Raw genomic sequence first — 12,356 nt, forward strand, 5'->3', positions numbered from 1 at the left:
CTCTTTGTGATCCATAATCAAATAAAAGATATCAGTTCAACAATGTGAAAATACACCAATACAAGTATAAGTCTTGCTATTAGTCAAAATTCAATATTGTCAAACTTGAAGTATAAAAACAACAGGCGTCCCCGTCTTTGTTAAATGTGTACAGTATATTTTATTACTGAAGCACGATCATGTGTAGCAGCATTTTAACGTTTAATGTTGGAGGTGGAGGAAAAGCCCCTTCACACGAGAGACATGTCTTTGTTTCAGTTGCAGTGTTCACTTCGGGGAAGTGTCTGCAGAGACCCTGCATGTGGTTACCTTTGTCATCCGCAGGCAGACCAACCACTGCAACATGACACTCGAACTACAACCAGGAAGGATAGCGGGGCAACATGTTGTTTTGCAGGTAGACAACTGAGGCCGATGGGAATCAGGTATTTGGTCATAAAACAACTTTAGTCAAAGACGCATTAAGGTTATTGACCATACATAGCAAATGGTTATACAGTCTGCTGGGAGAAGTTATTTCCTCTTAATAAATAAAGACATAGATTAGATCTGAAATCCACAATCACAAACCTTTAGCTTGGGAAGAAAAGGTTTGAGATGGTGGAGGAATACTAATGCAAGTGTGAACTAACATGACGCTCCATGTATTGGACAACCGGGAACTTCTGATTGGACAAGACCGATCCCCAAATGTACAATTCATCCTGTTGGTAATTAGAGTCAATCGACCAGCCTCCATTAAAAGCAATAACTGCATTGCTTAGAAGACAGACAGACAGACAAACAGATAGACAGACTCTGGTGTTGTCGTTTCCTCTGCAGAATTTAATTTGTTGCTTGGGTATTTTGTTACAGATCAATGGTATCACTCCATATACAACTACAAGTACAGTATTTTGTACAGTTCATACTGAAATACAGTTTTCATTGGCTTATTTACAAAACACATTTTTTTATGTACATGTTTTCATGTCAGTGCAACTTCACTTTCTTTCAACAAACATCTTACAAAAAAATTCTTTAAATTAACACGTCTGGTTCAGATGAACTTAAATAAAATGAGGCTACAGACACTGACAGACTGCTCAGTAGTAAATTGCACTGCCTGCCGTCACTCCGACCTACTCTTCTGGGGGGGCTTAATATATTATTTTACGTGGATCAATTTTAGCATCAAAGTTGAGTTCTTTTGGGCAGAAAATCTTTGTTCCTGGATCATGAAAATTGTGCTGATATCAACTGCAACTTTAAGTTGTGTTTTTGCTCATACAGTTGAAGCTATAGGTGTGGTTAGCTTAGCATCACACAAGTAGATGTTTGAGGCAACATTCACAGCCACAAAAGAAGTCGACAACTATTGCACCTTTAACATTACAAACTGGGTCCTCAAGAGACTAATCCTTAGGAAAATGGTCCCTTTGAGCCACGTCATGACGTTTTAAACACCGAAACAAACTGGACATCGTCTACAGCTCGGTGCAAAGGCAGGAGGGTGGAGGACAAAAAGCTGAGCAAGCAAACATAAATAGCACTCCTCTGAACATTTCCATTTGTTCAACAAACGTACTCTGCAAAGCAGAAATAAAGTTTCATTCAGTGACAGATACTTCTCTCCTCCTCACAAATACAGCAGCTACACAGAGGTGAGCACAGAGATTCCTCTCCTGTGATCTAGAAGACTAAGTGGGGGAACTGCTGACTGTATTCTTTCCGTTCACAGTGATTAGACCGAGCCCCTCGAAGGAGGATCTCCACGCATGCTGCTACACACCAGACACAAAGCTCTGCCACTGGACTCCACACGGCACAACATTTCCAACTAACCTCAGTCACATCAAACAGCCAAACCTTCAGATCGAAGGAGGAACACAATTTGGAATTCACATGAAACCAATATTTAGACTCGGGCCGACAGGAAACAAAAGATAATCTAAATGTGATGGGTTTAGTTTTTACAGGTCTGACTACAGTCCAGACACGTACTGTAGCGCTCAACAGATTTGACAGACTGGGGTTATTTTTGAGGAATAAACAAACATTAAAGTGAAACCATCTCATATCAGCAGGTTTATGGGGACAGAAGGTTTGGTAACCTTACATTGTAAGGGTCGGAAATTTACCAATAGTGTTTTTCAGCATTTCTTGATACCCAGAGGAATTTCCTTAAAACAATATATTAAATACATATTTATGCATTATCAATTTAATATCAGAAACTTTATTCTTCATACATTTTGAAATGTATGCTTGCCTGTTGCCAAATAAGGCGAGCAATTAATAGGAATTTACTGATTTGAAGTGCATCAGTTGAAGCTGTCTCCATTTCCTCTCTAATTGGCAGACAGTGATTTTGCAGTTTAATACAACTTCCTTTATAGGACATTACTGGCTCTATGGGACTCATTAGGGGCAAAGTAACCCGCTAGGGGACATTAGGGCCACCCATTGGGTACAGTGCTACTTTGTATTTTACTAATTTACGGTAAATAAATTAAACACATTCACTTAGGAATATGCACTGCAGAAGTATGATATTAAGTAAAATACTAAAAGCAGTAAAAGTAGATTTTGACACATGGGCCCCTAAGAATACAGGGCCCATGAGAGTCTGGGACCCTGAGGGATGTGCCCTCTTTGCCTGGTAGGTAATCCCGTAAAATCAAGTATCGCTGAAGCTTCCACGGATATTTAGCGGGACGCCATCTTTAAAATCAAATTCACCACAAGGTGCAGGTGAGCGTTCCAGGTATGGCAGCGTTGAGAAGAGCAACTTAACACCTGCTGAAAATGTGTTTTCTGGTGACAGGAGCAACCAAGCACAAGAAACAGGACTGAAACCTCCAACCAGAGGGGCCGGTAAAACCCCCTTGTGTTAAACGGAACTCAACAAAATTCGATTTACGGCTGCAGTGAGTACTGTGTGAAAAAAAAGAGTCTTTTGTGTCTCCAGAGGGAGCTGTTTGAAGTCTGATGAATGTCCTCAAGTGATGTCACTTGAGTCAGTGTCGGTTAGGGCTAAAGACTACAAGTCTGAAAATGTACAACAAAAAAAAAAAATCAGAGGTGAGCTTACCAGACCTCTGAAGCCGCTCAACTGCTACTAGCATAACATGCCCACATTTTGAGCTGCATTGTGCAAAGTATCGAAAAGATGAATGTGTGGAGTAGAAAAGATGGTACCTCATGTTCTGTCAAGTCAAATCTTTTTTTAAAACTGGCCTTCATGGGTCTGACATTGTGATGGGAGTGCGTTGCTAAATCAGTGGACTCCTAAGTTACTCTTTAAATAGTAGAATGTTAAAATGACAGGTAAAACCATTTTGTAACTACAATAAAGTTATCGCCAGCTTTCCAGGGAGCGTCATCAGTATCACAGATGAGTTTGGATCTCAATAGTTAAGAGTTGCAGCAGTCGAAAAGTTAATGTTGCTACAGCGTGAAAACAAGCCGGATGCCTCTGATGAAGCTTTGAGATTCATTTCCATTCCTAACCTGACTGAAAAAAAAACAAACGCTAAAATAAATCTTTCATAAAACAACACATTTGCAGAATCCCCCCCTAAAAAGAAGTATTAAACATATACTGTATATGAATCTTTAAGCGAGTCTCTTGAAATTATGGCACCTGTCCTAAACAAACCCAGACTGATACACAGGTCAACATTGCACAAATCACCACTGATGTTTGGCCGCTGTGGAATGAAACACAGTTTTGGCAAAAATGCCTACTCTTATGTCCATCAGGACCTGTGAGCGTGTCCTAGCAGGGGGAGATATCTTTTGAAATGATTAATAATACTGTCACAGACTTTTAGGGCAAACAGACTGCAGGAAGCGATGAGGTAGCGTGTGACTTATGTTTCCCTAGTATCCAATATACTAGATTCCTAATGTCAACATCGTGTTGATCTGTGGCATCAAATATGACATCAGCACAGGCTCGTTAACCCGTGGGCCCTGTTTGCTCTCTGCATTTCAAACCCAACCTGTATCCAATCATTGGCTTAGCATTTACATCTGGACATTGTGAGGCCTTCTTCGGGTCAGATGTCCAGGCTCAGATCACATGATAACTCCCGGTGTAAGTGCTTCTCATTCTGACATCACAAGTGATAAACGCACAATCACTAAGCAACATCACTTCATGACTTGGCCATACTGGCATACATTCAGAGATGCGTTAGTATGCGAGTATAATGTTACATGTTTATGGCGAGGGTAGTTGTAATGGGAGAAGAGGCGGTTGGAGGGGGGGGGTCAGACTCAGCAAAGTACACAAATTTAGTGCTTTCACCGGGGCTTCATTGTTGTCTTGGCAAATCTCTGCACTAAAATATGTTTGCGATCAAGTGTAGAAAGTGCTGCGACGCATGTCTAAGGGCAGGGACCACAGTCCGACTCTAGTCATTGGCAGTCTGAATCCTTCAGAGTGGTCTGAACGTCTGCTGCTTCCTGCTCAGAGCAGGAGTAGTGCTGGCTGATGGAAGACAAGGGCCCATCACTGGAGGACACAGTATTTCTTGTAGTCGGACTCAAAGTCTTCATCCATGCTACTGGTGTCAGCCATCTTCTTGCCATCGATCTTTGGCAGGAACTGGGAGTAGTCCACTCCCTGCTGCTCGTAGAAGAGGATGTAGGCCGAGTCAGCGTCGATCTCCTCAGAGTGCACTTCCTGTGGGAATTATTCATTTTTAAACAGAGGGTATGTGATTGATCTTCTCAATAAACTCAATGAACCTCTTGTGTTGTTACAAAAGCTGAGATAATTGTGTAAGACATGACAGGCAGATTTAAGATGTGTAGTGGCATTCATCCACCACTAGAAGGCTCTAAAGTCAAGAATTTCCAAATACTACATATTACCATGCATTTTATTCCAATCAGTTTGTATAGATTTGTTTTAATTTGTACACCTTTATTCTGTCATTGGTGGAATAATACAATCACTATCATATAACTGTGATATTCAGGGCATTCATTCAGCATCAAACAACTATTAGCTATATAAAGATATAGTGGAGTAATGTGAACCCGAGCAGAACATGTCTTCGCTCTCCCTCTATGTGTTTTATCCAAACTTCTCTGTGCTTTGATTGGACCGGCAGTGCATGCATGTTAGACTGCATCCACATCCACCTTGTATGTTGCTATGTCGGAGGCAGATTTACCACAGTGGACTCTTGACTTCAGACAGAATGATGCAGATTAATTTTTCGTTGGTGACCGTTGGAAATATGCTTTCATTTTACAAATAGACTTAAATTTGTCCTAATGCCTTACCTTACAGCTGCTGTCATTATAACAGTACCATTTCTCATTGGGGTTTTTGGCATACGTGACATAGTGGCCTCCTCCCATGATTCCTGAATGGCACTGAGGACAGGAAGCAGAAACATATATTAGACTTGTTTCAAAGCAGAAAGAAGCTTATTGAGAAAGCCTATTACTACTTGTATGACAGTGATGTTGATGTGTGATACTTACTGATATTGCATAGAGGTTGTAGATGGCGTCCAGACACATGTTGTCTCTGTGCTGGACCAGCAGGTTGTCAGGCTCCAGGCTGCTCTCTGTGCTGCAGTCTGAGTTCAGCCCATTGCTGTCACCATTCACCAAGACCACATCACAGTGGCTGCTGGACGCCTCGCTGCCGGAAGATGTCTCTGAAGTGAACGCCCCTCCTGATCCAGGAGGGCCCGATGCTGTGCTCCCCTCCGTGTCGGGCTGTGGCGCATCGTCCCGTGGCTCAGCTTCAGAATTAGCAGCTCCATCCAGGTTCTCCTTGCTGTTAGAGAGGCGGTGTCTGCTGCCCAGCTGGGGCAGGCGTAGCCGACCTGGCCTGCGGCCTCCGCTGCCGGTCTTGGGGCTTCCAGAGGGGCTGCTGGTCCGACTAAGAGAAGGTGCTGACTTCCTGCTAGAGGCAGGGGAGGCTGTTGGGAAAGACATATGTTAAAGACATCTCCTCTGCCATTGGGCCATTAGCTGCTTTGCTCATTTATACTTTATTTTGTTTCACAAGCTGTTGGCTCTTAATCAACAAACGCATAACAATAAAAATACATATGTCTCTTTAAAAATTTGAGTAGTCTCAGAGCATGAGTGGCTAGCAACAGCTAAATACCAGGCTTAAATGTATTATTAAAGCAACATATGGTACCTTTGGGAAGGTTGCAGAAGCCAGCGGGGGCAGAGATGGAAGACAGGTTGTCTTCTCCGACCCTCAGCAGATCCTCGCTCTCACTGCGGGAGTGGAGGCAGTGCTGCTCCAGGTCTCTGGGAGCCAGGAAGGCGCTGGGGTCGAAATTCTCCCTCGGGAACTTGACAATCTTCTGGGATTTGATCCAACGGCCATTTACAAACTGGAAGCGCTTCAGGTGGACAATCTGAAGAAGAGAACACACATCACACATACTGTGTTGTCTTTGAACTACGTTCAATGCAAACAGTAAACATTACATTTAGAAGCTATCCCTGCGAGGCCAAAGCTAAGGTCTGACACAGACTTAGAAGTGTGCCACTGACCAGCATGGGTGGCAGCCTCCAGAGGTCCAGCTTCTTAGTGGCCAGCCGGTGCGTCTTGCACTTGGAGCAGTAGTAGAGCTCGTCCTCACCCAGCTCTTCCTCGCTGGTGAAGGCCTTCAGACAGCTGTCCAAGCTGATGGGCTCAGCCTGGGCCCGACGGGACTGCTCCACACTGCAGTGCTCCTCTACAATCTGCAGGGAGGAGGAATTCTTCTTTTTCACAACCACCTACTGCATTTGTCTTTTAAGGTAAAGCCAATCGATTTCTGGAGTAAAATAATTCTTTGAAGCAGCATTTTTTACAAATATTCCCAGAGACATGTACCACAATACTTACAATATGTATGTAAAAACAGTAACAATACAACCTTAATGGCACAGCCTATAAGTCCCTGGACCCTGTGTAGCTGAATGAACTGAGCATTAAGCAGCTCGCTGGTAACTCTGTGTGGTCAAACGAAGTACCAAAGCACTTTGTGTTTAGCAGGTTTACTTATCTCACTTAGCTCTTTTCTTAAAACATACAGAATACTACAAGACTTCAGCTGAACTCAGTCAGTTGGCCTCACTCTGAGCCATCTGCAGTAGAAGGCTCACCCTCACTTCCTAAATGTTGACAAGATTATCTCATTGTAAGGCTCAAAGATTAATAAAGAGTTTATGTGTCTACTGCAGCACGGAGATAAAAAATAAAAGTGCTGGTGACAAATACTGAGTATCCTCCAAGACAGTTAGAGTCAGAGATAAATTACAATGAGGGAAAGAAAAACTGTGCCGAGTTCAATATTGTGTGATGGATGTAACCATTGCCGTTGCACTTTTCTTCATGATGAGGTAAACAGAGCATCAAGGTGAGTGGCTGATAATTAACACAGTGCAACCTATGGAAAAGAAAGGGCTAGACACTCAGAGAGAGATTTTATATATATATATATATAAAATATATATATATATATATATTATATATATATATATATATATATATATATATATATAAAATATATATATACATATATATATATATATATTATATATAATATATATTATATATATTATATATATATATATATAATATATATATATATAATATATATTATATATATTATATATATATATATAATATATATATATTATATATATATAATATATATATATATATATATATATAAAATATATATATATATATATTTGGTTGATATATATATATATATATATATATATATTTGGTTGATATATATATATATATTATATATAATCTCTAATGTTGTATTGCTGTTTTCATTGAAATCCCTCGACTACTCTATATTATACTGGTGCTCCCAGCCAGGGGGAAGGGGAGTGAGGGTGAGAGTGAGAGAGTGAGGGTGAAAAAGAGTGTGCTATGCTTCCCCATGTTTGTACCGCCTTGTACAGTACAATGTGCTTTGGCAATACTGTGTAATATTATGGTCTTGCCAATAAAGCCTCATTGAATTGAATTGAGCGTGTGTTGTACCCTCTCCTGGGAGGTCTGGTAGCGGAGATGCAGGGCGGTGGGGTCCCAGTCCACAGCTATGTAAGCATTTCCTACAGAGGCCCGGTCCTCCGTACACTCTATTGCACAGCCTCGACAGAACCTGGAAAAACACACACACACACACACACACACACACACACACACACACACACACACACACACACACACACACACACACACACACACACACACACACACACACACACACACACACACACACACACACACGGGTACAGCTGCAGTACATATTAAGCAACCAAGACATTTTTATCATTCCTAGTTTAAGTTAGCTGAAACCGATGTGGCAAAAGTAAGAAAGTTAAGAAGAGAATACAAAAATGTCATTACATTGGGCCCACTGTCTCCTCAACACCACATACATGACTCCCTACTTTGTTTATGAAATACTCTGTCTTACCTATACCAAGGACACCAGGCACAGGAGTTGCCATCCTTACCCACAACGCGTAGAGTGAAGGGGTACTGGTAGCCCATACTGTCATCACTGCAGGTGAGAAGAAGAGAAAAAACTGTCTGTGTGGATCGATTTTTAACAGTTTGTTGTTGTTTGTTTTGACACTGGACAATCAACTGGCTCACGACGCCATGTGTAACAAAACTATCTCAGTCTTATTCTTCCAGTGGGGCCCTTTTGGTTGAGCCTGGAGTAAATTACACTAAACAAAGGAGCAGAAATGGATAAGGCTCTAGATAGCTGATAGCAATAAGCTCTGATCTTGATTGTGCTGATCTGCTCAGGCCACTCTTAATCATCTTCACTTCACAGCTACAAAAGATCTCAGACAACTCCCTCTTGGTAAGTTCAGTGCAAACATACTAGCATAGCATTGTGATGTGGGGGGGGGAATCTGCTAACCAACACGTCGCTCTGTCAAATGCAAAAAAACTAAGAAACAAGCAAACACAAAAACATGTATTGCGAAAGGAGCAGACGGTCAGCCCACCAGTCCTGGGCGTGGTTGCTGGCTTCCTGTGGGGGAAGTGGGCTGGCCAGTCGGGACACTTGGATCCACACGGCATCGTACAGATCCTTCTTACTGGTGTGGACGGTGCAGGGGACTATGAGCGGCATGCCGAACAGACTGGGCCGGTTCTTCTGAGATGACAGGAAGTACAGCTCCGTACGCATCTGAGGGGGCGACACAAGTGATAGTTACATCTCGAACACAGGTGCGTCGCTGTTTTGGCTGATCTATAGAGCAACTGCGTTGAACTGTTTTGAGGATATGTGATGTAAAGAAATTATTTTGAATCATAAATAATTCGGCATTAATACAGCACATCCAACAGCATTCAGCCATTCAACTGTAAAATAGCTGACAGTATTTTGTTTGCACATCGTACAATACAGCACGCTGCTTTAGAACATGGAGTTCTCACCATCTTTCTGTGCATGGCGATGATGTATCCAATGAAGGGGCTCTCCTGCATCGGTGTGATGTGTCCATTGGCGACCCCGTTGGCAAGGGGCGTCTCTGGGTGACAGGGCACGATGGTGCCGGGCCCACCGTTGGGGATGAGGACGGGCTGACTGCCCAGGTTATCTTTAGCAGCAGAGCCATTGGCTATTGGGGTGATGTCTGATGAAGGTGAGAAAAGAGAGAGCCGTGGATTCAGACGGATCCACGCTGACGAGAGTGCAAAGACAGAGTGTGAGCGAACAGTCTCACCTGTCAGAGTGGGGGAGCTCAGTGACGTCGGCGAACCTGGCACGGGGATCTCAAATGCACACAGGAAGCCGTTAACGGACAGACGGACCTTGTGGTTGTCCTGAGGAAAGTTCTAAACACAAGGAATCTGGACATCAGACTGCAGCACCACACAGTAGTGCAGTAACAGACAGCAGTGTATGTGTAATGGATCAGTTATATAGGTTAAAAGGTTGTTGTTTTTTAAGAACTCAAAGTCACCAACAACAGCTTGAATAGTAATAACAGCTAATGATAAAGCCAGTATGAGTGAGCTTAGCTTCACTTAGTTTGATGTGATTTTGTGAAAATGTTATCAATCGTCTGAAGTTAATTTTCTTTCTTCTGTGTTATCTAATGGCGCCACATATATGCAAATTAGCACGTGATGTCATCAGTCTCCAAAATGTCTGCCTCCACCCCAATACGATGCATATAAATTTAATTTTGTTTGTGGTGCTGGAGGTAAGAAACAATTTTTTTTTGTAATTTGGAGTAAACTGAGCTTTTCTTTGGTATTTGTGTTGAATAAAACCATGAACAATGTTGCCTCCTGCCCTCTGTGGTGCAGGCTGCACTTGGCAGCCTGACCAGTGGAACAGTACCTTGATGTTGGAGGTATGGACCTCAGCCAACAGGATCTGCTCGGGCTTCAGACTGCACAGCTCACTCAGCTGTTTCTTCAGGCCTGTGTACTTTTCATCCATATTCAACCTCAGGCCGTAGCGCACAGGTGTGGAGCCGTCCAGTTTAATGACTAGAAACACAGCAACATTACACGAGAGTCAGGCTGTTTAAAAATAATTTTAAAAAAAGGATCACATGATCAGCATCTTTCCTTCAGCCGCCTCACCAGTGATCTCCAGATGCATGGAGCTGTCCATGGGCAGGGGCAGAGACAGGAAGTTGAAGGGGTCGAAGCGAGCGCTGATGTGTCCGCAGGTCTTACACTTCACCTGGGACTTGAGCTGACCGTGGAACAGATCCACCACAATGGAGCGGTTCCTACGGAGGTGGTTCTCCCATGCCTATAGGGTGAAGGAGAATAGACAAACAGACAGAATGGTGAGATCACACACCACTGATCCTGCAAATCCATCCCTCAGAACATACTGAAGACCAATAGAACATCAATACAGCAACATTGGCAATTTAAAGGAGAGCTTGAATGATGGGCTGACTGGTATTGACTTCTCTCTTCGCCTCATTTTTTGACTCTCAGAATGGACATCAGACGATATGACAGCTCATTACCTCAACAGGCCCGATGCTCAAGTCATAACTGGCCTATTCCCCTTCAGTGACTGTTACACTAATTAATTAAGATAAGATAAGATAATCCTTTATTAGTCCCGCAGTGGGGACATTTACAATTATTCGTCTTGCAAAGGAATTAATCAAAAAGTTGAACATTTCAGACATTGCCTGCTATTTCATTAAAGTGAAATAGACGAAATGTTGACTCCATTATGCACCCTCCTTTCCACTGCGATTCACTTCTTTCATTATAACGGCTGTCTGCTGCGGCTGAAGACAACACTACGAGAATGGTGACATCGAACTTAAACAGTTAAGTTACAGCCTGGATGGCTAAACATTGATAATTGACCTTTCCCTAAGCCCTGCTCCCTGCTGCTACTCTGTCAGGCTACCATGGAGCCCACACTGTCACTAACTGCACTCCCTGCACCAACATTATCAAATTTTAGCCAGTCTGCATTTGAGGGGGGGATTTAGCAACGAGTCAATTCTCTGTGGGTCTATGTGCACATTGCCATTTCATATCTTGTATCATAAAAACATTGATTATAGACAGTGTAAAAGGTGCAGTCTTTAATTTGAATCATAATAACTTTTTTTCTCATATTTGCTCGAAATGTCACTATATTCTCACAAAAGTTTATGAGATACATAATCTTTGAAAAAAAGCCTCCTTTTCGTGTAAGTGCCCCTCAGGGCATTTGCGGGATTCCACCGTGCCCAAAGAACAACAACCAGTAAGAGCAACGAGTCTCTACGCTGCTGTCAATCACTGCCTGTCAACTCTGATCAAACTGTCAAACTAGGCAGCGCGGATCAAATATAAATCAAGATTCTGTTACTGTATTGCCTATTTCTTGCTTGAAATGTTTTCAGAAACATATTTGAATTACTGTTTAGCTGTAAAAGGAGAGAGTTTTCTCCAGCCGGTGCTCGGTTTTGATGCAACTGTTTTTGGTGGTCGGGTCACAAACGTTCTCGTTACAGCTAGTAAGTCATTCTATTTAAGTTACCAACTGTAGCTTTAGTGTTATGGTAAATACTGACGCTCTGAAACAAAAGCTGTGTCTCAATTCAGGGGCTGCATCCTTCGAAGGCTGCATTCGTAGACCGGTTGCGTCACAGCGCTGCGACTAGACCGTCCCATTTCGCTAGTTTGTTGAAGACTCCTTCAAATGCAGCCGACGAATGCAGCCTTCAGGTCCCAGATTTGGAGGACACATCTGATGTATCCTTCGCGGCCCAGCATATCCCGAGATGCATTGCGTGCCGATGAAGATTTTATTTGAACCAACATGGCGGCGATTGATGCGAGAGTTGGAGAAACGGCAGGATTCACTTTTAAATGT

General features: G+C 42.6%; 1 protein-coding gene across 5 annotated transcripts in view; it reads right to left on the reverse strand.

Annotated features, from left to right (window-relative positions):
• Nucleotides 1-804: 804 nt before the first annotated feature.
• usp32 (ubiquitin specific peptidase 32) overlaps nucleotides 805-12,356 on the reverse strand; it is a 56,316-nt gene continuing 44,764 nt past the window's right edge. For all 5 annotated transcript variants that reach the window (XM_068712285.1, XM_068712270.1, XM_068712278.1 and 2 more), the window contains exons 23-34: nucleotides 10,601-10,775; nucleotides 10,353-10,504; nucleotides 9,730-9,841; nucleotides 9,440-9,639; nucleotides 9,004-9,188; nucleotides 8,457-8,543; nucleotides 8,018-8,138; nucleotides 6,523-6,714; nucleotides 6,158-6,383; nucleotides 5,485-5,930; nucleotides 5,281-5,373; nucleotides 805-4,672 (exon numbers count right to left, since the gene is read on the reverse strand). In XM_068712285.1, the coding sequence (XP_068568386.1) occupies nucleotides 4,499-4,672; nucleotides 5,281-5,373; nucleotides 5,485-5,930; nucleotides 6,158-6,383; nucleotides 6,523-6,714; nucleotides 8,018-8,138; nucleotides 8,457-8,543; nucleotides 9,004-9,188; nucleotides 9,440-9,639; nucleotides 9,730-9,841; nucleotides 10,353-10,504; nucleotides 10,601-10,775 (2,163 nt within the window). In that variant the 3' untranslated portion in view covers nucleotides 805-4,498. The remainder of the gene's footprint in view (nucleotides 4,673-5,280; nucleotides 5,374-5,484; nucleotides 5,931-6,157; nucleotides 6,384-6,522; nucleotides 6,715-8,017; nucleotides 8,139-8,456; nucleotides 8,544-9,003; nucleotides 9,189-9,439; nucleotides 9,640-9,729; nucleotides 9,842-10,352; nucleotides 10,505-10,600; nucleotides 10,776-12,356) is intronic.

The sequence above is a fragment of the Cebidichthys violaceus genome, unplaced genomic scaffold (assembly GCF_023349555.1).
Source record: "Cebidichthys violaceus isolate CVI_PGR_0920_01 unplaced genomic scaffold, fCebVio1.0.p SCAF_1, whole genome shotgun sequence".
Taxonomy (NCBI): Eukaryota; Metazoa; Chordata; class Actinopteri; order Perciformes; family Stichaeidae; genus Cebidichthys; species Cebidichthys violaceus.